The sequence below is a fragment of the Struthio camelus genome, chromosome Z, assembly GCF_040807025.1.
Source record: "Struthio camelus isolate bStrCam1 chromosome Z, bStrCam1.hap1, whole genome shotgun sequence".
NCBI classification, from domain to species: domain Eukaryota; kingdom Metazoa; phylum Chordata; class Aves; order Struthioniformes; family Struthionidae; genus Struthio; species Struthio camelus.
The window spans coordinates 45,996,649-46,018,065 of NC_090982.1; the positions used below are offsets into that span (position 1 = coordinate 45,996,649).

The window sequence follows — 21,417 nt, forward strand, 5'->3', positions numbered from 1 at the left end:
AATTCCTTTTCACGTAAACAACTTAAAGATGCTGCTCATGAACATGTTCCTTCTTTAATATATCTTGCTACTGCTGTCACAGGCTGAGCTGAATCATTTAATCTGTCTGTATGGGCTTAGTTTATAAAAATGAAAACATAAATATATTAGCAAAGAATCAGTGCATCTCTGCCAAATGTTTCTCTTTATCAAATTGCACTGCAGTCCCAATAAAATACCCTTTTTTCAGGAGCTGATGTTGTAAGTGAGAAAATTGCTATTATGTTTGATTATTCCAATGTATTCTTTCTTACAACTTTCTGTAAAGGTTCCAGTCCATTGGTTCAAGTTTGTTCTGGTTTATCGGATGAGCCTTTGTTAGAAAATGTTGGAACTGGAGCACCTGTTTGTCAAACTGTGTCGAGCCAAACTTTTGAGACGAACGCTTCACCGTTTTCTCTAGTCTCTTACAGTCTGGAAGGCAACCAAATCTCAGGGAGCATTATGAATCCTGATAAAATTTCTGAGGACCTTGCAGAATATGCTTCTGGAGACTGTAATGATTTGAATGGCCAGAATGGAATTGCTTTTGTAAACATTGACTCTTATGAGCCAGATAGCAGTGATGGAGAGGATGATGATGGCCAAGGTAATCTTTCCTTGGTGAAGGAAGAAGCAGGTGTATTTCAGGAAACGCTAGATAACATGCTTTCTGAGTTAGAAAAGGGCGTAGAGTCTTTTTCTGAGTTACAGTCCCGGTTATCCAGTCTTAACCACAGCATTTCTAGGGAACGTTGTGAAGAAGTGGGACCAGTGCCTTTAATAAGATATTCTAACATAGATTCAGACTTGGCCCATCAAAACAACAGGACACTTAAAAAATCTGCTGAAGATCAAGCTATACTGAAAAGTAACTTGAGTAGTGCTAGTTGTGAAACACAACAGACAAAAAATATAGTTGATGTTGGAATCAGGACCCCTATTAGTAATGAGTTAAATGTCAGTGATGGAAAGACTGACCAAGGGAATTCACCTGAACCAGTAGTGAGACCCAAAATTAGAAAACAAAATCCTACAAGCCAGTTGGATAGAAAGAAGCTTCTCCCTAGTGATGATGAAGAGAAGAGCGGTTCTAGGAGGCGAAGTGAAATTGCTGAAGTCCAGCATGGGCATGCAGAGTGCGCCTTGAGGAATGGCAAAGAAAAAGTGAGTTCCAGTATGTTCTTTGACCCAAGAGACTACGAAGGTACTCAGAAGAACACAAAAATAGACCTAAAGAAAAATGCAAATGGTCAAGAAAGAAAAACTGTGTTAGATGATAACACTTTCTGGGATGAGTTTGAAGACTGCAGCAGACGCTTCTCAATGTCCCACAAAGATGAAGACAGGTAAGATTTGACTTTTTTTGTCTGTGTGTTTTATCTGTATCACACATTCTATGTATAAAATAAAATAAAATAATCTGAGTAATTTGTTGGCAAATGGTATGGGACTTAGTAAAAAATTAAGCAATTTCAGAATCTGATCATATAACAAGATGCCAGCTTTTCCTCTCTATTCTTCTCGTTCATCCCTCCCCAAGTCAATTCAAAGAAATTGTACTTTACATTCTTCTGATCTGCTGTCATGATTTTGATGTCTCTCCTCTCTGTACAAAACCACTGAAATTTGGTTCATAGGAAACGGGTAAGGGAAGAACTGGTTTGTTGCTGGAATGCTGATTGTTAATACTTCCATGTAGATGTAATGTTGCTGTCCTGTAGTGTTACTGTATACAGGTGTAGTCATATGAGCATACTGCATTGTCATCATGAACCTTAGCTTTCACTCTGGAGTCTGTTTTGTGTGATGCAACACTCTACTAGTTAATATACAGCATCTGATTTTCAAGAAAATTCATTATAGAAAAATATCTTGGCCCATGAGTGAAACTTTAAAATATATTTATGTGGAAATATTTATGTCCGATTTCACTGCCTTAGACATTTTAATGAGCATTTTTTTAAAAAAGCAGGAACTCATGGAAGTATTTTCTGAAGCTAGACAAAAATGTTGGTATAATACCTGAGGGGAGAGGAAAAAGTAAGTGTTTTCAGGCGGCCATTTGTTGCAAGGCTTTTTTCACTATGTTATTTGCAAATGTTACGTTAGTAGAATACTTACGGTCTGTAATGCTTCCGAGCTGAGTGTGCCAAAGCAGTTTTGTAAAAAATACAGCGCAAACCTAATATTCTGGGAGTCTGCTACCCAGTTGCTAAAAAAAGCTCTCATTTTGTTTGAGGTTAGAGCACACTAATACTCTTTAGGATTTTCATTTAATTTTCATTGAGAGGATGCAGGAGAGAGGGAGAACTTGCTCAGCCTGATGTTTGGCACATTGCAGGTTTTCCTCAAGAGCTATTATTTTTCAGAATTTCTTATTATCCGTTCTCAATATTATGCATGACAGCCTACATAAATTCTTGCCTCTAGACTTTGGAAAAGAAATTATTCTTCCTCATCATTTCTGCAGAATAATCTGATGGGATTACCTATAATCCTGTTTTTAATGAAAACACCTTAGAATAGCAGATGTTTCCAAAGTAACTATGAATGAAAACAGTTTCAGATCTACAGGCTCTGGCTATAGCGTGGGTCCCTGGGGCAGCATTCAGGCTCCTCCTGTTTTGGGCTCTTTATCTGAAAGATAAACTAATTTGTATGAACCTTATGTTGATGAACACTTTTGTTCACGTGCTGGTTAAGTGCTTGTCAGTGAGAGTTAGGGTTTTATAACTGAGCTGTTCTAAGAGAAAAATTATTTTTTAACTTTCTGTTAATATGTGGCAAATGCAGTAGTGTTTGAATTTAGTTTGAGTTTCTGCAATTTTTCTTGTCTCTTCCTTTCATCATCTTTGGTTCTGTTCCCACTGCATTCTTTACAGAACTCATCTTCTGGATGTCAGTGTACTTTTTTTTTTTTTTTTTTTTTTTTTTTGCCAGTATGCTTCACCTGCTTAGATTGTTTCCACTGCTTTTGTGGAGTGTACAGCATGAAAATTAATCTGCATAAAATCTTGTCATTAAAATATTGCAGAGTCCCAATTATGGGAGAACAAAATGGGTTTGTAGACTTTTCTTATTATTAAAGATGTAAGTGGACTTTACAAGAATCCTTTCCTTCTTCATAGTCTTTGCTTTTAAAAAATTTTTATTACTGTATAACTTACTTTTTCCACTGAAGTGCTACTGCCAGAAGTTTAAAATACAGTGGAGGAAATATACTATAGTAACCAGAGCATTGGCTCCCATGAAGTGAAGTGATGGATTGTTGTTGAACAATAAAAAAGAGAAACATAGCTTACACATCTGAAAGTGACTGTTCTTCATGATAGGAATTAATGAACCACTAAACAGGAAACATTAAGTGTTCATCAGCTGCAGATTTAACTTTAAAAATGAAATTCATGTTTTAAGTCTTGAAAAGATTTATCCTAGTGAAGTAAATTGTCAATGTTTACTCTATAAAAGGAACTAACATATGCTTTTCTGCTCTCAAAAGGTAAAGTTGTATGTTTGAATGTATAGTCATTATTTGCACATTTAAAAAAAAAAAACTATATAGCTGCATAAAGAACAGAATTGGCATAGGTGTCATATGCTGCATCCTGTGACTCTGCTTGCTCCTGTTTCCCACCCAGAGAAAAGTTCAGTTTGCCAGTTGCTGCAGCATGGACCTTCACCACACGTTTTTTGCTTTGAAGAAATGCCCAGCTTTTATGATGCTAGCATGGAATAAGAAGTTGCATGAAAAGTCTTTTAAGGCTGTTAGAACCACGTTTGCTCTGAGGTGGTGGGGTCGTGGTTGCTCCCTAGTGTGGGGCGATGGGATGAGGAGCACATCAATTATTGCATAATCTAGTGCTAAATGGAAGGAGCTAAGCACAGGCCAAGTCGAGTGGGGAGGGACTGTTCCCAGAAAATCCACGTGCAGATGCTAAGGTAATATGGTGCGCTTTTGGCAAGCGAGAACTCTGTAACTCGCTAACTGTTGCATAAAGTTCTGCATCTCTGCAGAACTGGACCCCCTTAAATCCTACATTTTGAAATATATATCTTCAGTGTTCTTGCTTGTATGGTGTTAATCACTCAAGGCATATCCTCTTTTCTGTTTTGAATCGTGCTATGTATATAAACTTTATTACCAGAACTTTAAAGGCAGAATATTGGAACAAATTTGACTATCAGCATAAGAGTTTTATGATTTCTAATGCAGATTTTAATATAAATAAGTGGACTGTAAGATAGGGAAAACTAAAATGAGAGATGTGAGTCTCAAAGCAAATCTTACAGCATATTTGAATAGCCTTTAAAAAATAATTTTAAAAAAAGTTCTAAAATGGTAGTAATTCAGCTTTAGCTGGTGAAATACAGGATGCTTTGGGTTGCATATATGCGCTAGGCAGTACTGGCTGTCTCATCTATTAAAATATCAAAAGTTCTTTTTTAATGGGTATTATTTCTCTTGTAAAGTAATCCTTTTGAAATGACCCAAGGACAATGAATATTCTTATTTCCGTCACCTTCCCTAGTCCTCAAAATTGTAAGAGAAAAATATATTCCTGCTTCAAATTAAAATATTTCCATATAATCTTTGTCCTTGATCTTCTTTTTTCTTATAAAACTAGAAGTGTGTAATATGCAGTTTTTCAAAAAGTAAATCATTAAACAGCAAGTTCTATTGGCATGTGCTTGTAATACTACACAGGAGGAGAGATTTTTCTTTGAAGTGAGTTTGAAGGTGGGGAGATGAGAACATTGATGCACGCTGACTTATTGGGTTTACTAGATTAAGAATTCTGAGCTGCAGGCATCCTGGATTGCTGGGTTATTATTAAGATGTGCTCTATCAAGCACATTTTCTGTTCACTTATCCATTATGTTTTCCTGTAACTTTGCTGAAGGGACATAGCTGGTTGACTCTACTTTGATTTCAGTAGATGTCTTCTGTCACTCCTAATATCGAATGAGCCTTTTAAGTGCATTACCAAAAGTAGCAATCAATAAGCTTGTCCTTCTTCTGGGGATTCTGCTAGCATCACTGTTGTTTTAAAGCTACCTACAGTTTATTACTTACTGCTCTCTTCTACATGATAGTGGAGCTGAAAAATCAAATTCTTCCTGAAAACCCTTCTGCTATTCGTCTTTTTGGGCTAGTGAATTAAGTGATTTTTCCAGTAATTCATCAGTTGTATCTTTGTATGATTTTAAAAAATTGACTTTGTATATGGCTTAGAAGTTATCAGGGCTCTTGTTTACAAAGTTTTGTTCGTTCAAGAGGGAAGGCCAAAATTTGCCATGTTTGTCAAGCACTTCTTGGGATCACTGCTGCTATTTTCTCTTTGCAGGGTGCTGGGAGAAAGAGGTGTGTATAGTTGGTCTTGGCTTGTACTCCTGAGATGTTTTATGTACTCTGCAAGTGTGGAGGGAGGAGAGCAAAACCCTGTTGCTAAGTAGGATGGGCATGACTCTTTTTTAAGAATGGATTTTGAATCAACTCTTTATTACATACTTACCCTGTAATCAATTTATGATTAGTAAAAAATGAATTTATCCTAGTTGTACTGAGAGCAATGTTCATAGAAGAGTATCAAATCACGTGTTTTCTTGTGTGTGTGTGTGTGCGTGCGTGCGTGGTGGTTTTTTTTTTCTTTCTTTTCTTTCCCTCAAAGAAGTGTTTGAATTCAATCTGCATTGCCTTGTCTAAATTGCAGTTCGGAATGCAGTGATGGAGAGTGGTCTGCATCTCTGCCTGCGTATTTTGCTGCTGCAGATAAAGACCAGTCGTCGAGTGACGAGAGCTGGGAGACTCTCCCAGGCAGGGAGGAACATGAACCTGAAGTGCAGAGCAACAGCAGTGGCCTAGAAGAGGAGAACACAGACTTCTGTTTCCAAGGAGGGTATGATTTTATTTCATTAAATAACTTTATATAAAGTAGTAGCAGCAGCACAGTGTCAATGCAACACTGTAGAGAATAATAACACTTCTAAAAATAATTATTATACCAGCAATAATCATTTGCCTACATCAAAACAATCACACTAGTTTCCTATGTTGAGACTAGGAAAAAAAAGGTTATGTCATGCAAACAATGCTGCAATGCTGGCTATTTTATGAAAGAAGTACAACTACTGGGAGAGTGTTGGCATTCTAATAATAAGAAAAAGCAGCAGGTTAATAGACTGGGTATACTTTCAAAGGCAGGATTAGGTATGATATTGTTTACAGACAGGCTAATTGTAAAGAGCTGTCTTTTTTTTTTTTTTTTTTTTTTTAACCACATACATACACTGCTCATGTTCTAATAATGCTTTGTACTCTGTGCAAAGCTATTGTTTTTCTCTTTGCTTCCTTGCTTCTTGTATTCCAGTGAATGGAACTGCTGCTCTTTTTTTATGTACGTATTTCTGCAGCTCTATCAGTGATTACAGTAAACTTGAAGAAGGAATTCTGTGCTGAAAGCTCTTTCCCAGTTTTTCATTATTGCTTTTAATTTATTTTCATTTCATTTTTCCAGTTGTTCATTGTTTTAATTAAAAAAAAAAAAAAAAGCTACCTTTTGTTGCAAGATTTGTATATAGAAGTAGCTAAGGATAAGTTAAAGCTTTTTTGGTTTTTGTTTTTTTTTCCTGAGCATCTAATATAAAACCTGTATTCTTAGTTGGGGTCTTCATTTTGCAACAAATCATGCCTAAATGTTCTGCTCCTTTAACTCTAAGTCAGACGGTATCTAACACCAAGCATTCCAAATCTGTGTCATTATCTTATTCGTATTGCTGTGTCCTTGAGTTTTGAAGAATTAGCATGGCTTTATGAAAACACTGTTTAAAAACTTATCTACTTGAGAAAAACAGCAGGGGCGCTGTCCACTTTTAAGCATTCTTTGGTTTGAACAGGCTGCAAATATATCTATTTCTGACATGGTCCCATTTATTTGCCCTCCATTACGGAAAGTGGGTCTCAGCCCTGTGGTTCGAAACATCCAGGTGACTTGTGCTGCTCTAGAAAATCCAGGAATGAAAAGAATCCTTTTTCTCATGTATGTAGCTTCTCTTACTAATCATGTCTCTTTGAACTGCTTTTTTCAGGCTGTCAGGAGAGCCTTTCTTATTAACAGTTTCAAGAACTTGTAGATGATCTTTAGTACCAAAGTTGCTACTCCTGACAAGCATACTGTCCATGGTAAAGGAGTGCAAAGAAAGCTGTTCCCTGTACTGCTGGTCTTGAGCATTAGACGAACACTTTCGCAACACAGTCATGGATGTTGCAAGGTTCTGGATCTGGATGGGTTAGCTGATACCACTAGGAATTTCTTGGTTTTTTACAGCAAATGCTGAGTTGAGAATCTAGGGCTTTGCAGTCTGAGAAACAGGTGCAACCCTTGTAATAATATGTATAGCTTCTGTTGTTTGCATGTATCTGTAAATTCTTCCAAATTTTTAGTTTTAGCTTTTCATTCATTCATTTATTTATTTATTTGAAGGGAACAAACATCTTTGGAGGAAGGAGAGATTCCTTGGCTACAGTACCATGAAGAAATAGAAAGTAGCAGTGATGAGGAAAATGATCCAGTTGGTCATTTTGTGCATCCTGGCTTCTTTATGTTGGATGGCAACAACAACCTGGAGGATGACTCCAGTATGAGTGAAGATCTGGATGTGGAGTGGAGGTATGTCTGCGATGGTTTCCTGTTTTAATTTTGGAGGGTTTTTTAGTTATTTATCATTTTGTTTTTTGTGTTACCTGTCAGGATATCCACGTTCATCTGTATGCACTTGCTTCAAGGGCTGGTAATGGTATGTTTTAAGGTTTAACTTTAAGTGCTGTGTTTCTTCTAACAAGAGAAAAAGGATATGGATTCACTAAGTCAGCCTGTGATCAGAGGAAATATAGGGAGGAATATAGGAACGTTGTCAGAGTATGCAGGGTTGCGACGAGGAAGGCTAAGGCCCCTTTGGAATCAAATCTGGCAAGGAATGTCAAGGACAACAAGAAGGCCTTCTTCAAAATGCATCAGTAGCAAAAGCAAGACTAGGGAAAATGTGGGCCCGCTACTGAATGGGAAAGGGGCCCTGGTAATGAATGATACAAAGAAGGCGGAGTTACTGAATGCCTTCTTTGCTTCAGTCTTTTCTGCTAAGGCCAGTCCTGAGGAATTCCAGACCCTGGAGACAAGAGAGGAAGGCTGGAGAAAGAAAAACTTTCCCTTGGTCGAGGAGGATCCAATTAGAGATCATTTAGGCAAACTTGACACCCACAAATCCTTGGACCCTGATGGGATACACCCACGAGTGCTGAGGGAGCTGGCGGATGTTATCACTAGGCCACTCTCCGTCATCTTGGAAAGGTCCTGGAGATCAGGAGAGGTGCCTGAGGACTGGGAGAAAACCTGTGTCACGCCAGTCTTCAAAAAGGGCAAGAAGGAGGAGCCAGGAAACTACAGGCCTGTCAGCCTCACCTCCATCCCTGGAAAGGTGATGGAACAGCTCCTCCTGAAGGTCATCACTAAGCATGTGGAGGACAAGAAGGTGATCAGGAGTAGTCAGCATGGATTCACCAAAGGGAAATCATGCTTGACCAATCTGATAGCCTTCTAGGACGGAATGACTGGCTGGACAGATGAGGGCAGAGCAGTGGATGTTGTCTACCTGGACTTCAGCAAGGCTTTTGACACTGTCTCCCATCACGTCCTCCTAGGTAAGCTCAGGAAGTATGGGCTAGATGAGTGCACAGTGAGGTGGCTTGAGAACTGGCTGGATGGCCGAGCTCAGAGGGTTGTGGTGAATGGCGCAGAGTCAAGTTGGAGGCCTGTGGCTAGTGGTGTCCCCCAGGGGTCAGTCCTGGGTCCAGTCTTGTTCAACGTATTCATCAGTGACCTGGAGGAAGGGACAGAGTGCACTCTCAGCAAGTTTGCTGATGATCCAAAGCTGGGAGGAGTGGCTGACACAACAGAAGTCTGTGCTGCCCTTCAGAGGGACCTGGACAGGCTGGAGAGGTGGGCGGAGAGGAACCTCATGAAGTTCCACAAAGGCAAGTGCAAGGTCCTGCACCTAGGCAGGAATAACCCCCTGCACCAGTGCAGGCTGGGGGTTGACCTGCTGGCAAGCAGCTCTGCAGAGAAGGACCTGGGTGTCGTGGAGAACAAGTTGACCATGAGCCAGCAAGGTGCCCTTGTGTCCAATTCTGGGCTCCCCAGTACAAGAGAGACGCAGTACTACTGGAGAGAGTCCAGCGGAGGGCTACAAAGATGATGAGGGGACTGGAGCATCTGTCTTGTGAGGAAAGGCTGCGAGAGCTGGGCCTGTTTAGCCTGGGGAAGACAAGACTGAGAGGGGATCTCATCAATGTCTACAGAAATCTGAAGGGAGGGTGTCAAGAGGATGCGGGCAGACTGACTCTTCCAAGTGGTGCCCAGTGACAGGACGAGAGGCAACGGGCACAAACTGAAACACAGGCAGTTCCATCTGAACATGAGGAAAAACTTCTTCACTGTGAGGGTGACAGAGCATTGGAGCAGGTTGCCCAGAGAGGTTGTGGAGCCTCCTTCTCTGGAGATATTCAGAGCGTGCCTGGACGCGATCCTGTGCAACGTGCTCTAGAGGACCCTGCTTGAGCAGGGGGGTTGGACTAGATGATCTCTAGAGGTCCCTTCCAACCTCAAGCATTCTGTGGTTCTATGAAATTCTGCTGTACTGAATGGTTAGTTTAGAGATATTAGGTGTATTTTTCAATTCTTTTTCAGGCTGCTAAATATAATGGAAGTATAATAAAAGTGTAACAGTATGAATGTAATCAGCATTTAAGTTGATATAATTTTGTAACTTTTTCTCCATTGCAACTGGTGTAAGTTAGACGTTATAAAACCTACTTTATTTCCCTTTGTAATGCCAAGTGCGAACTTAATATTACCATAATTTTGTATATTACGCTTGATTTTCTGTCATTAGATTATTGAAAAATATTGTAATATAATTATTAGAAAACTGCTGCAAGTGGCAGGAGAAAAGCAGAGCCACTTCCACAGGATTATTGAACATAATCCTAGAATAGTATAGTGTTTATTTTAAAGAGAATGTTAAAGTGAGCTAGAGATAATGCTTTCCAGTGAGAGACTTAAATCTTAGGCTTATTAAAAGATAATTGAATTGCAGTGTAGAAGTACCTTAATGAGGAGAGTATACCAGTCTCTTTAGTGTATTTACAGAGAGCATAACAGGGAGTAATGCGTGGAAGCTTAAGCTGCAAAAAAGGTACATATTCTTACAGTGCGAGACAATTAACTATTGCAGCAAGCTACCAAGGAAATTGGAGGATTCTTAGTACAGTATGAACAAATGCTGTTTTTCAGTTCTGGAGGCTGGGCTAGGCTCAGCAAGCTTCCTTAGTGATGAAACACAGTAGTTAATGTACCCAGCCCTTGTGTTGTTACTATTAACTTTGAAACGAAGACTCTATTACCTAATTCATGTTTTTCAGGCTACTGGATGAATTTGGGGATGGCCTCGGAGTCGCTCAAGCCATTTCATATGTGGACCCTCAATTTCTCACCTATATGGCATTAGAGGAACGCTTAGCACAAGCTATGGAGGTAGTAAAAAAAAAAAAAAAAAAAAAAAAAGTAATTGACGTCTGTGTAAAATAAAACCGAAGCACACTATGTTTTTGGTTTTTTTTAATAACCAAATATTCAAGTCATTGTGGACTTCAGATTGACTCTTTTTTTTAATTTAGCAGGTAATCTTTTATATGTTAATATTAAATACAAAAGGGCTTAGGTCTTATTCCGGTCAGCTTTGCAACAGTATACAAGAACGGTCTACGTTTTCTCAGTGGTGTTGTATCAATGGTGTTGTGATATAAGTTTTCATTACTGAATCCTTATTCAGGAGTGGACTGAGAATCAGGAAAAATCGACTTTCCTTTTTCAGCTTGAACTTTCAGGTTGGCAAGCTTAAAAATAAATGCTGAAATTCTTTTAAATGATATGGTGCAAGATGTCGTTGATCAGCGCTAGTGCTTTTAGAATACAGTATTTATTTTCTCTTAAAAAAAGAGATATTCATTTCTACCAGCATAAGCATATGCCATTTAAGTTTTCTAAAGAATGTTGCTAAATTCCCTGCATAACAAAAGAATGTTTCTTCATACCTGGATCTGTGTCCAGAGATTATTGTAACTTCTTTTTGTAAAAATATAAATAGATCAGAAGTCTCATCTTTTTATTCTTTAATACAAGACTGGTTTGGATTTAATTATCTTGACTTTTTTATTTTTAGCATTCTCTTTTAACTTAACCTCCGTCTGATGAATCTGATTTCATCTGTCTAACTTCAGATAAATCAACTTTTGTTATTAAGAACCAGCACGGCTACTTTATTGTGTGTGTGCGCGGACTGCCTGATGTTGGCCGCTGGATATGGAGCTAGGTGAAACTCAGTTTGAGACTTGACAATTCCTGCATTGCCAGAAACTTCCCCTGCAGGGTATTTGCCAAAAAAAGAGTTACGTGGTGTATAAGCATATAATATGATGTTGCAAAAATTATCTTGAATTGAGTGTTTCATATGTGACATAAGTCAAACGCTGCTTGACTCTTAGCTCTTAGTTAAAGGGGTGAACAGAGCAGACTTATGTCCTAGTGTGCTCGCAGGCACAATACCAGGGCCATCTTAACGTTTTTTCTAAAGCAATTGTAGATCTTTTTCGGTTTTCTCGTGGCTAACTGGGAGGTTAATGATTTGATGGAAAATTGTGAATAAACTTTATGGGGATTTTCCAAGCGGGAAAATGGGTTGTCCCCTGAAGTTGGCAGTGATTCAGTTTCCAGCTGTCCTGCTTCCCCCAAGGTATGTAGGAGGTCAGCATTATTTATGAGCAAGTACTGCAGGGTCTCCAGCTATGTAAGATCTTATCACTGCTCATCTGGAGACACATCAAAACTGCTTCTTAATGTGTAAGAGGTTTATTGATACCCTTATTAATAAAAAAACAGTATTTTGAAGTTGCATAGGGAAAATTCCATGTCCTTTTCATAGCTACGTTTTCTCTCTCCCTGTCAAAAGCGAGAGAACTACAGAAGCAGTTGACCTTCTCCTTAGCACCAGAGCAGGAAGCTCTGTGTAGAAAAGATGGGATTCAATTCCTCTCTCTTTTTTATTCTCTATGTTAGCACTTGAACAGAAGACTCAGGGTGCTAAGGCTCTGAGTTTTTCTTTCTCACTACTGTGTAACAAAATTCTCTAGTTATTCTGTCAGATGAAATGTGCGGACTCTTGTCAGGCTGGCCTGTAAAAGCAATCCTAGGTGACTATATTCATGGCTGACAGAAGCTATTGTAATTATGTTAGTGTCACCAGGAGCTGAGTGTCATTGAACCACTTAGTAAGTAGATAGATGGCTACGAAGGTGTTAGTTATTCTCCGAGTATGGTATAGGTTACATCCAGTCACTGTGGATATTAGACAAGAGGGAAAGCCAATTCTCTTAACCAATATTAGTGTGGAATATAGCATTTTCAGGAAAAAAAATATTTCTTTTTAAGAAAACATTTTGTTTTGGAATGCAAAGACCAAACTAAACTGAGTCTTTTCAAGTTTGAGTAAGAGACAAATTCCTGAAAATGGCATCTGTGCGTACTAGAAAAATGTAATTTCTGATTATCCATTCATAGGGAGTGTAGAAAATGTATGTAGTATGACAATTTTTGTTCTGTAGTTTGTTGCAACCAAACATGTTCGTATATCAATAGGGAGTTATAGATCACAGCGAAGGGTGTCTCAGTCAGTAAGGTCAAGGTGATCAAGCTTGAGAACTCTTTGAGGGAGGCTAGAACTGAAGTGGGCTCTTTTCTCTCTTCCCCTTCCCCCCCACCCTCCCCTCATAATTGGTATTTTATACTCATCTCCACCTTCCCCCCCCCCCCCCAAAGGGGGTGATTTCATCTGCTGTTCAACTTATTTGGGGGGACTAGGTGTTGTTCTGGCTTTGCTAGGCCTTTGCTTATTCTGCAGGATTATTTGATTTCACTAGACATCTCTCCTGTTTGTTCTACATCTTTTGTACTTGCCTTGCGGATTTTATTGCTTTTACGTTTTTTCTTTACCCTATTTGAACAACCATACCATAAGCCTCTTGGCCCCTTTATGGTTTCACATTATTTATACGTTTATGCTTGGCTCCGTTAGAGAATATGTGTCACTTTATTATGTTATTAGTATATATTACAGTGTTACAAAATGCAGTTGCACTGTATTAGTATTTTGGTTTGGATTTAGGACAAGCAGGTATTAAATCTTGCTTAGTCTGATTCTACTTCATGGGTGCAACAGGCCTCCCCTTTGGCTTCAAGTTTAAAAAGTAACCTGTCTGCTTCCTGCCAATGAGAAATATTTTTGCACCAGAGGTATATTAATGTAGAAGTCTAAACTTTGACTAGCTTTAATAAGTATTATTTTGATTTGAGGTACAGATTGGGTTGAGTTTAATTATGCTGTTAAAGTGACTTTAGTCAGCCTGTAACTGATTTACTTAATCACCTTCCTTGAGTCTCCACAAGTTCTCTTATCTAAAATAGAAGATTCATTAACTAGGTTTTTTCAGCTATGACAACATAACTTATTAGCAAAGTCTATTATAGCTCAGGAATTTTTCAAAAAATTTCTCTGTCCAGCAAAGCCAATTTGCTATAGCTATGAAACTCTTGAAAGGGATGTGACCTAATGCTTCCAAAATTGAGGTGCATCTTCTCTCTGCGGGAGAGAGGCAGACTAATCTGTGACAGTTAACTGTGATAGTTGGAGAGGAGAAGTGGCTATGTTCTGTTAGATGCTGGGAATCCTATTCAAGTAGTTTCTGTCCTGAAAACCTAATAACATCTGTTTGTGACTTTTTTTTTCCTACTTCCATTTGTTTTAAGGATATTACTTCCTGGGAGTGTTCACTTACTTCAGTAGGAGTCTAGATCAGTTTAGGTGCCTCTGGAGCATTAGTGAGCTTGTTTATAAATATTCCCTGTGCTGATTTGCAGATGTGGGGTGCTCAAAGCCTGTTTTTAGTTGTATCCAGCATTCGGTTTATGGTATGTGGAACAATAAGCGGTCACTGCATGTAATAGGATGATGATAAAGGTATCTTGGAAACCTTGATGCTAAAGTTGTGAAATGGACGTTTCTTTGGTCTACTTTAGTTTCAGTGATGTGGTTTCAAGCTTCAGAGTCATTGTGAGGCTTTTTTTTTTCCTGATGTTTCTTTTATGTTGCTTTCAAAAGCAAACAGTACAATGCTTTTGTAAATTATTTTCTGTCTTAGATTATTCATACTGAATATAGACACAGAGGTTTGTAGGTAATTTATAGATTTGTAGGTAATATTGCATCCTTTTGTGTGCCTGGGAGCTTATCTGATACTTCCAGCTGTAGCAACTGATCTAATTAAACATAGTATTTTTACCTACAAATTATTCTCAAGACCATCACAGCTGTAGCAAAATACCATTGTAAATACTAACGTCATCTTAATGTCACTAAGGCAATATTGCCCGTTGTTGGAGACTTGAACGAGCTAAGCTGTTAAATTTGGAAAATGTACCTATTTTGCAGGTAAACTTGTGGACTGCACTGTGGATAACTATCCCTGGGTTACATTTAAAGCAGTTGATTTGTAGATGAGAGTGCTTGCGGTAGGAGTGAGTTTAGCAGGACCTGTAGATATTTGTCTGTTAGCTCGTGCTGATCTCTGTGCTGCTGCAAGTACTGGACCGTAGGTGTAGAGCTGCTGGGTTACAACTGTGGTGGGATGGTGGCCTGAGCTGCCGCACCACTGCAGTAGGAGTGCAGACACATTCTCAGGCTAGCATTCAGAAAACTTTCTCCAAAGACCAAGAGTTAAAAATAGGTGTTGGCATGTAATCTAATGTTTCTCTAGTCTACTTATTTTGTTTTTTAGTTATTAGGTGGTGGAGTGTCCCTTATATTTTCCCCAGAGATTACAAAAATGTCACATTACCTGAAACTTCTCACCAGAAAGTTTTTTGGCCATTAGAATAAATAAATTGCATGCTGATGAGAATAGGAAGTAGTTCATGAGCAGTGTGAATAGTTCATTCAGGATATGAACTCAGTGCTTCTGGGTTTTTTTGGCTCTTCAATTTCATTGTTTATCACTGGTACACAACCAGGTGCATCTCCTTCACTTCTTAGTGTTCAGTTTGGATAGATTTACTGTGTTGCAATTTTCTACTGAAGGTTTTTCTACTTTTAGGTCCTTTACTGTGATCAAACAAATAATCCAGACATCAATTCTGCTTGCTCCGGCATTGGATTCTTAATGATTCTATATAATCAAGATCTTAATTTTAAGTTTCAAACAAGTGGCAGCTTCTTACAGAGCACTATGCCTGTCTTAGATGTTTCTCGTCTGTATAATGACCTATGTAGACCTAACTTTTGTTTTTTCTGAAGACTTATATTGACAGCGTCGCTCAGGTACTTAATGAAAAATTAAGTATCTAGGCGGTATTGTAGCTGAAGCCAGAAAACACGTTGATGAAGCTTTTATGTTCAGAAAGTGAAACGCAATGACAGTTCACTGTGTGCAAGCTTCATTGGATTGTGACTTGCTGCCTTCTCTAAATACGTTTTTTTTTTTTTTTTTTCCCAGACCAGGTTGTTCAGTTACTTTATAACATGAGCAGGTGTTCGTTAGAGAATAAGTTGCAACTTTGACCTGATATTTTGTTAAGAAAGATTAAAAAACAAGCTGTTACTGTCTTGACCTTCAGTTTCGGTTCATTCATCACAAAAATAAAAATGATGTAATGGCTAGTCTGATGGATGTAACTTGCCTCAGTCTTTTGACGATTAGAACTGGTTTCCTTCCCCTCCCCCCTTCCTTTGCCTCTTTGTTTTTATATGAAATATTTCATTTGTGAGTAACAGAACTTGATATCCCTTTTCAGACTGCTCTGGCACATCTGGAGTCTCTGGCTGTTGATGTTGAACAGGCTCATCCACCAGCTAGTAAAGAAAGCATAGACTGTCTGCCACAGATTATTGTCACAGATGACCACAACGGTATGGAAAAAAATAGTTAACTTATGCAAAGTTTAAAAGAACAAATTCAACTTTCTGTAATGGCATAGATAGGTATTTAAGTATACTTACTGTGCTGCTGACAGTGCTGTTCTTGACATATGTAATAAGCCTCTGCATCTTGAATCAGTCTGTGAATGTAACTTTAGGTCAGTTTGGAAGATTAATCTTTACTGGACTAAGTGTGATTTGTATTTTATCATTAGTGATACTGTTAGTATGCACTGATTTGACTTCAGTAAATTTTAGACATATATAATAAAAATGCTTCTTTTTCTTCGCACTTGTAGGCCAAGACCAGTGTTGTGCTATCTGTTGCAGTGAATATGTAAAAGATGAAATCATAACAGAGCTACCCTGTCATCATTTCTTTCACAAACCTTGTGTAACTCTTTGGTTACAGAAGGTAAGTACTACTAGGCTGACTTTTTTTTTTTGAGTATTTGGTTTTTTCCTGGTAAAAATGGTTTGTAACTTTCTAAAAATGTGGGATGAAATATTATGAAATAACAGGTTAAATTATTTTTATTCTTTGTGGAACCAAAATCTATTTGAAGTGAGGAGAGTAATTTCTGTACTAACCTGAAGTGGAATGACCTGGTCTTGATTATTAAATGTGCATATTATATATAGGTATAAATAAACTGAATAACTGAATGCTAATCATTTGTATAAGGAGAGCTCTGGTTTTAGATAGGAGAGTTATTAGTATCAGTAGTTATTAGTTATATTAGTTATCAGTAGTAATGAGTTATTATTTGACTGGTTGAAAAGACAAATTTTCTTTACTGTACTTGTATCTGAAGTAAAGACAATGATTTGATTTTTCTCCGAGAGAAACCAAGAATCTGTTTCGCCAAAACGTGTGTTAGGCCCATTTATGGTAGAGAACAGGCAGGAGAACAGAAACACCTGCTGGAGTGCTGGTAGAGGAATTTAGAACACTTACCTTTGAGAAATCTATACTGAGTTAGCCTTCACTTTTATCATCTGTAATTACTGTTTCATTCAAAATGTGTTACAAAGGCTTGAATTGAAGCTAGAGTAAAAGACCGGGAACTGATCAACTGGTATTTTTAGCTCCCTCTTGCACTCTGCTTTACATATAGTATGAGTCTGGATTTGATAGCTGTTAAATATTTGTTAGAAAACTACTAAGCTTACAGTTTCATGTCGCATTTCTTCCAGAGGCACAGGAAAAAGATTAATTCATTCAGATCAGGGGAGTAAGATGAGATCCCCCTTAGCATGGGTTGTTGGTGGGGGTTTTATTTTATTTTATTTTATTTTTTTAAGTTTCATAGTGTTATTTCCCTGTCTATGTTATTTGCATTGTGTCTTGTATTTTTCTACTCTCATAGTAACTGCTCTTGCTGAAAACTAGGAGAAAGTACTTCCTATTACTGTTGGGCAGTATCTAGTTTATATTTAATCTTTGCTTCAAAAAAAGCTCCCACCTGTAAAGTCTATTCTTTGAAGAGAGCCTATCTCTATGCAGTTTCTTTTATGTAACTGAGGATGAGGATGGTGTAAAAGCTAAATGCAGCTTTCCTTTGAGATGACGTTACGTCTCTTAGCTCTGTTCTAGTAAGCTCCTCCAGTGGATTGTGCCCTTTAGGTAGTGCTGTTCTTAAAATGTGGCAGTATACTTTGTAAATATGAAACTTTATCTTTTGTATTTAGAATTGCATGCAAACTGTGCAAATGACGTGTATTTTCTTTTTCTGCAGTCAGGAACATGCCCTGTTTGTCGTCATGTGCTTGCACCCATGCTTCCTGAAGCAGCTGCTGCCACTGCCTCCTTCCTGTCTGATCATGATTCCTCATCTTCTGTTCACAGTGCAACAGGAACGCCAAACTAGGGTGTGAAATGAAGTCTTGTCCACCAAAATAAAAATGTAAATTTCTCCTCTTTAATAACAATGTGAAAACAGTTATATATAAAATATTATCTGTAAATTATTATATATATATAGTATATATTTTAGTTTAGAAAGAGGATGTAAGGCTTTCTAAACTGTTTAGGTTTACAGTAGTAGCTGAAACTTTCAAATTAGAAGTTGGAAAAACATGCACCCCTTATTTTGCAGTAGAATGTTGCTGTTAACAATATCTAAAGCTTGTATTATGATCAATTTGTCCAAAAAGATAATTGATGTGGCACTTTATATGTTCAAGTTCTTGCAACTGCAGTGCAGTTGGAGCATTATTAAAGTTATGCTTATAAGCTGTTTTACATAACATAACCAAACTATTTGTTTTTGTCGAAGTTGGTGCCACTGAGTGACTTTGTAATTGATCTCTCATGTTTGCATCAAATGTGAAGATGTTCTGTGATCACAGCAGAAGCAGAATTTGGTTTCACTGGAAATAAATTGCATAATGGAACAATATTTCTTACGAGTTTATTCCATAAAAAACTTTTTCCACATGTCAGAAGGGCTATTAAATTGCTGATGACATGACAATCTGTGCTTTTCATAATGGCTAGCACCATTTTTAAGCGTATGTCCTATGTAAGAAGTTGAATCCGTGAGAGCTGAGCACCTGGTTCCTTCAGTTTTTGTTGAAATTCCATTCCACTGATCAGCTCTTTTTAACATTTTTTCTTTGTTTCCTTTTTCTTTATTTTTTATATTGGATTGGGGGTTCTTTCCTACTGAAGATATAGTTAAAATATTTCTTAGGCTCTTGGAGTCTTAAGTCTGAAAACTGTTGTAAGAACTTTGTGCACTTAGTTGAGAAATGCATTGTCACAGTATTCCCCAAGGTCAGCACAGGAGAATGGCAGTGGAATAAACTGGTTATTAGGATAATTATTGTAAACTTATTTCAGAAATATAAAAATGAACATTTCTAATATTTCCACTGGTTGTAATAGGCTGTGCTACATTTAATATTTTAAAGGAAAAAAGACACTAGATTCTGAAATATATTCCTATAAATAATTTCATGTCTCAGAATTTTTGCACATGCTGAAGTTAATCTTATCAGACAGGAATTTAAGATTTGGATGTGTATATGTGTCCCAATGGCTGTTCAATAGGTTGTCTGTGGTCTTTGGATAGATAAGCAATTTCTACAGTGTTGCTGTATGGGAAAAGTTTATGTAGGGTTAAATCCAAACCCTACTCAAACAATTTTTTCCACTGTTTCCAGTAACTAAGAGTTGAATTAAGCTCTTGAAAGGAATTGATTAATAAAATTATCTTCTTGTACCAACTCTTCAGCTACTCAGTTGTGATTATGGCTGCCATTGTAGTCTCTCATTCCTTGACAGATATTAGTGTGTTCTTTTAACAGCAGTAGAAGTTAAACAGTGCTCATTTTTGAGGGGCATATTGAATTGTGTGACTTGTTTTGCAGTGTAACTTGTGGACTGGAGCAGAACAAAGAATTGATGGCAGTTGACATGAGTCTACTCCTGAGGGTTTTCAATTAGGTAATTCCACACTTCGGAGTATAAGGAAGCCAAAACAGTAGGCTACTGGTGAGAAGTGGCAGATGTGGTTAGCACAGCTCCTTATAGGCTTATTTTCTTGTGGGAAAACACTGCATCACATTTCACTGAAATAGGCATCAGTAAGACTTTGGGAAATGTGATGAGAAACATATACTTCTAGGCATATATCTACTCGTTGGTGAAGTTCATGCTAAACCACGGAACCAGTGCTGTGGAGTCATTGAAGTAATTGATCCGTGGCTACCAAATGCTCCGGCCAATAAAATAGTAACGCAGTCTAAACTGATAGTTGATCCAAGGCCTGTGTGGCGCCCTGGGGTGTATGTAGATTTAAGAGAAGGTGGAAATTAAAACATTCATATCCCTTGCAGGAAAAAACACAGAAGGTTGGACTTCATTGTTTGGTAGTATTAAGCTTGTCAATAGGACAGTTGTGTTCTTCAGTAGCTCCCATCTGCAGCAGCAAATGCTGTGACAGATATTTTAACCAGCCATTACTGCTAGAACAGCACAATATGATGGCCTTCATTAATCTCTTAACAGTGTTTTATAAAGGGAATTACTTTAATCTCTGTGGCAAGATTTGGAAACACTCTTGGGCTTTTTCCTTCCTTTGCTGTGTGTTCCTGGCCTCAGCTCTCACTTTTTCCTGTTTCTAAAAAGCTGGTACATAGTTGTGTAAAAGAGGAGTGTTTGGGTTCTTTTTTCTTTTTCTTTTTTTTTTTTTTTTTTAACTTGAATGTAGAGGTCTTGTTGGCAGATCATCTTTCATGGCTCCTCAACAGAGGAAACAGCAGGTGAAAGATCTCTCTAATGAGGGGTTTGAAAAAGCGTATGCTGGAGCATACCCAGAAGATATTAAGTGAAAGCGTATGGCACAGAATAGGAAGAGTCAAATGATAAACCACTGTCCATGTTTGTTGTGATTATTTAATTTTTTGTGGTGAATGACATCATACCAAATTGCCATGCAGATTCTGTGGTTCCTGCTTTGAATCTAAAATGTATTTGGTTAAAATAGTCCTGGTTCTTGAAAAGGCCCTGCAAAGTATTATTTTTTTCTAAAACAATAAGAGCTAATCTTTTTCTTTGTTCAAAGAGAATATTCTAGACATTCTTCAGTAAAAGAGCTTTTAGCTGCAAGGAAAAATCCTTTTCTTCCATGTTGGGTAAAAACAAAACATTCAAGAAGAAAAAAGAAATAAAAGTGGGAGGAAAAAAAAAGGCTTGTTTCTATGAGAGGTTCGTTATCTCTGCATGCACCGGTACATTGGAGGCTTCCAACTTAACAGTCTTTTTTTTAAAAAAAAAAAAAAAAAAAATGGATAGAAAAATAACCTACTTTGATAGTTCAGTAATATAAAATTCATTGTGCAAAAAGTATTTTTGGTAAACTAACTGCAAGATGTAAGCTGAATGCATTTGAACACTTCAATAAAACGCTTTCATTCCAGAGCTAACATGCGATTTCTTTTTTTGTAAGAAAAAAACATAATGTTTTAAATTTGTTTCCTCCTTACCCCTATGTTCAACTCAGGTGTGTTTAGAGATTCTGTCAGGTTTTGAAAGAGACCCTAAAAGGATAAAAGGGCTTTAGCTATTTGATGCAGAGGCAGCAAATTTTCTTACTTAGCCACACTGAAAGCAGCTAACCTAACATGAAAGGAACCTCCCCTTAGGTTAAAAGGGTAGTTCAGTTACTTCTCGGAGCCATTTATATCTTAGGATTTCTGTTAAGGTTACTCAGAAAACTCTCTCTTAACACTCACAGGTCTAGCAGCACCTCCTTTGTTACATAATTTAGAAAGTTCCAATTTTTCCCCATGTTTCCTTATTCTGTATTTGAT

At 37.8% G+C, this 21,417-nt stretch overlaps 1 protein-coding gene across 19 annotated transcripts in view; it reads left to right on the plus strand.

Moving 5' to 3' along the window:
• Window positions 1–21,417, plus strand: part of PJA2 (praja ring finger ubiquitin ligase 2) — a 157,146-nt gene that overhangs the window by 118,971 nt on the left and 16,758 nt on the right. For 9 of the 19 annotated variants that reach the window (XM_068927151.1, XM_068927152.1, XM_068927154.1 and 6 more), the window contains 7 exons: window positions 308–1,367; window positions 5,733–5,918; window positions 7,503–7,688; window positions 10,496–10,607; window positions 15,975–16,089; window positions 16,398–16,513; window positions 17,838–21,030. In XM_068927151.1, the coding sequence (XP_068783252.1) occupies window positions 308–1,367; window positions 5,733–5,918; window positions 7,503–7,688; window positions 10,496–10,607; window positions 15,975–16,089; window positions 16,398–16,513; window positions 17,838–17,969 (1,907 nt within the window). In that variant the 3' untranslated portion in view covers window positions 17,970–21,030. Of the gene's footprint in view, window positions 1–307; window positions 1,368–5,732; window positions 5,919–7,502; window positions 7,689–10,495; window positions 10,608–15,974; window positions 16,090–16,397; window positions 16,514–17,837; window positions 21,031–21,417 lie in introns of those variants that run through there. The other 10 variants (XM_068927153.1, XM_068927155.1, XM_068927163.1 and 7 more) reach the window with 6 other exon arrangements.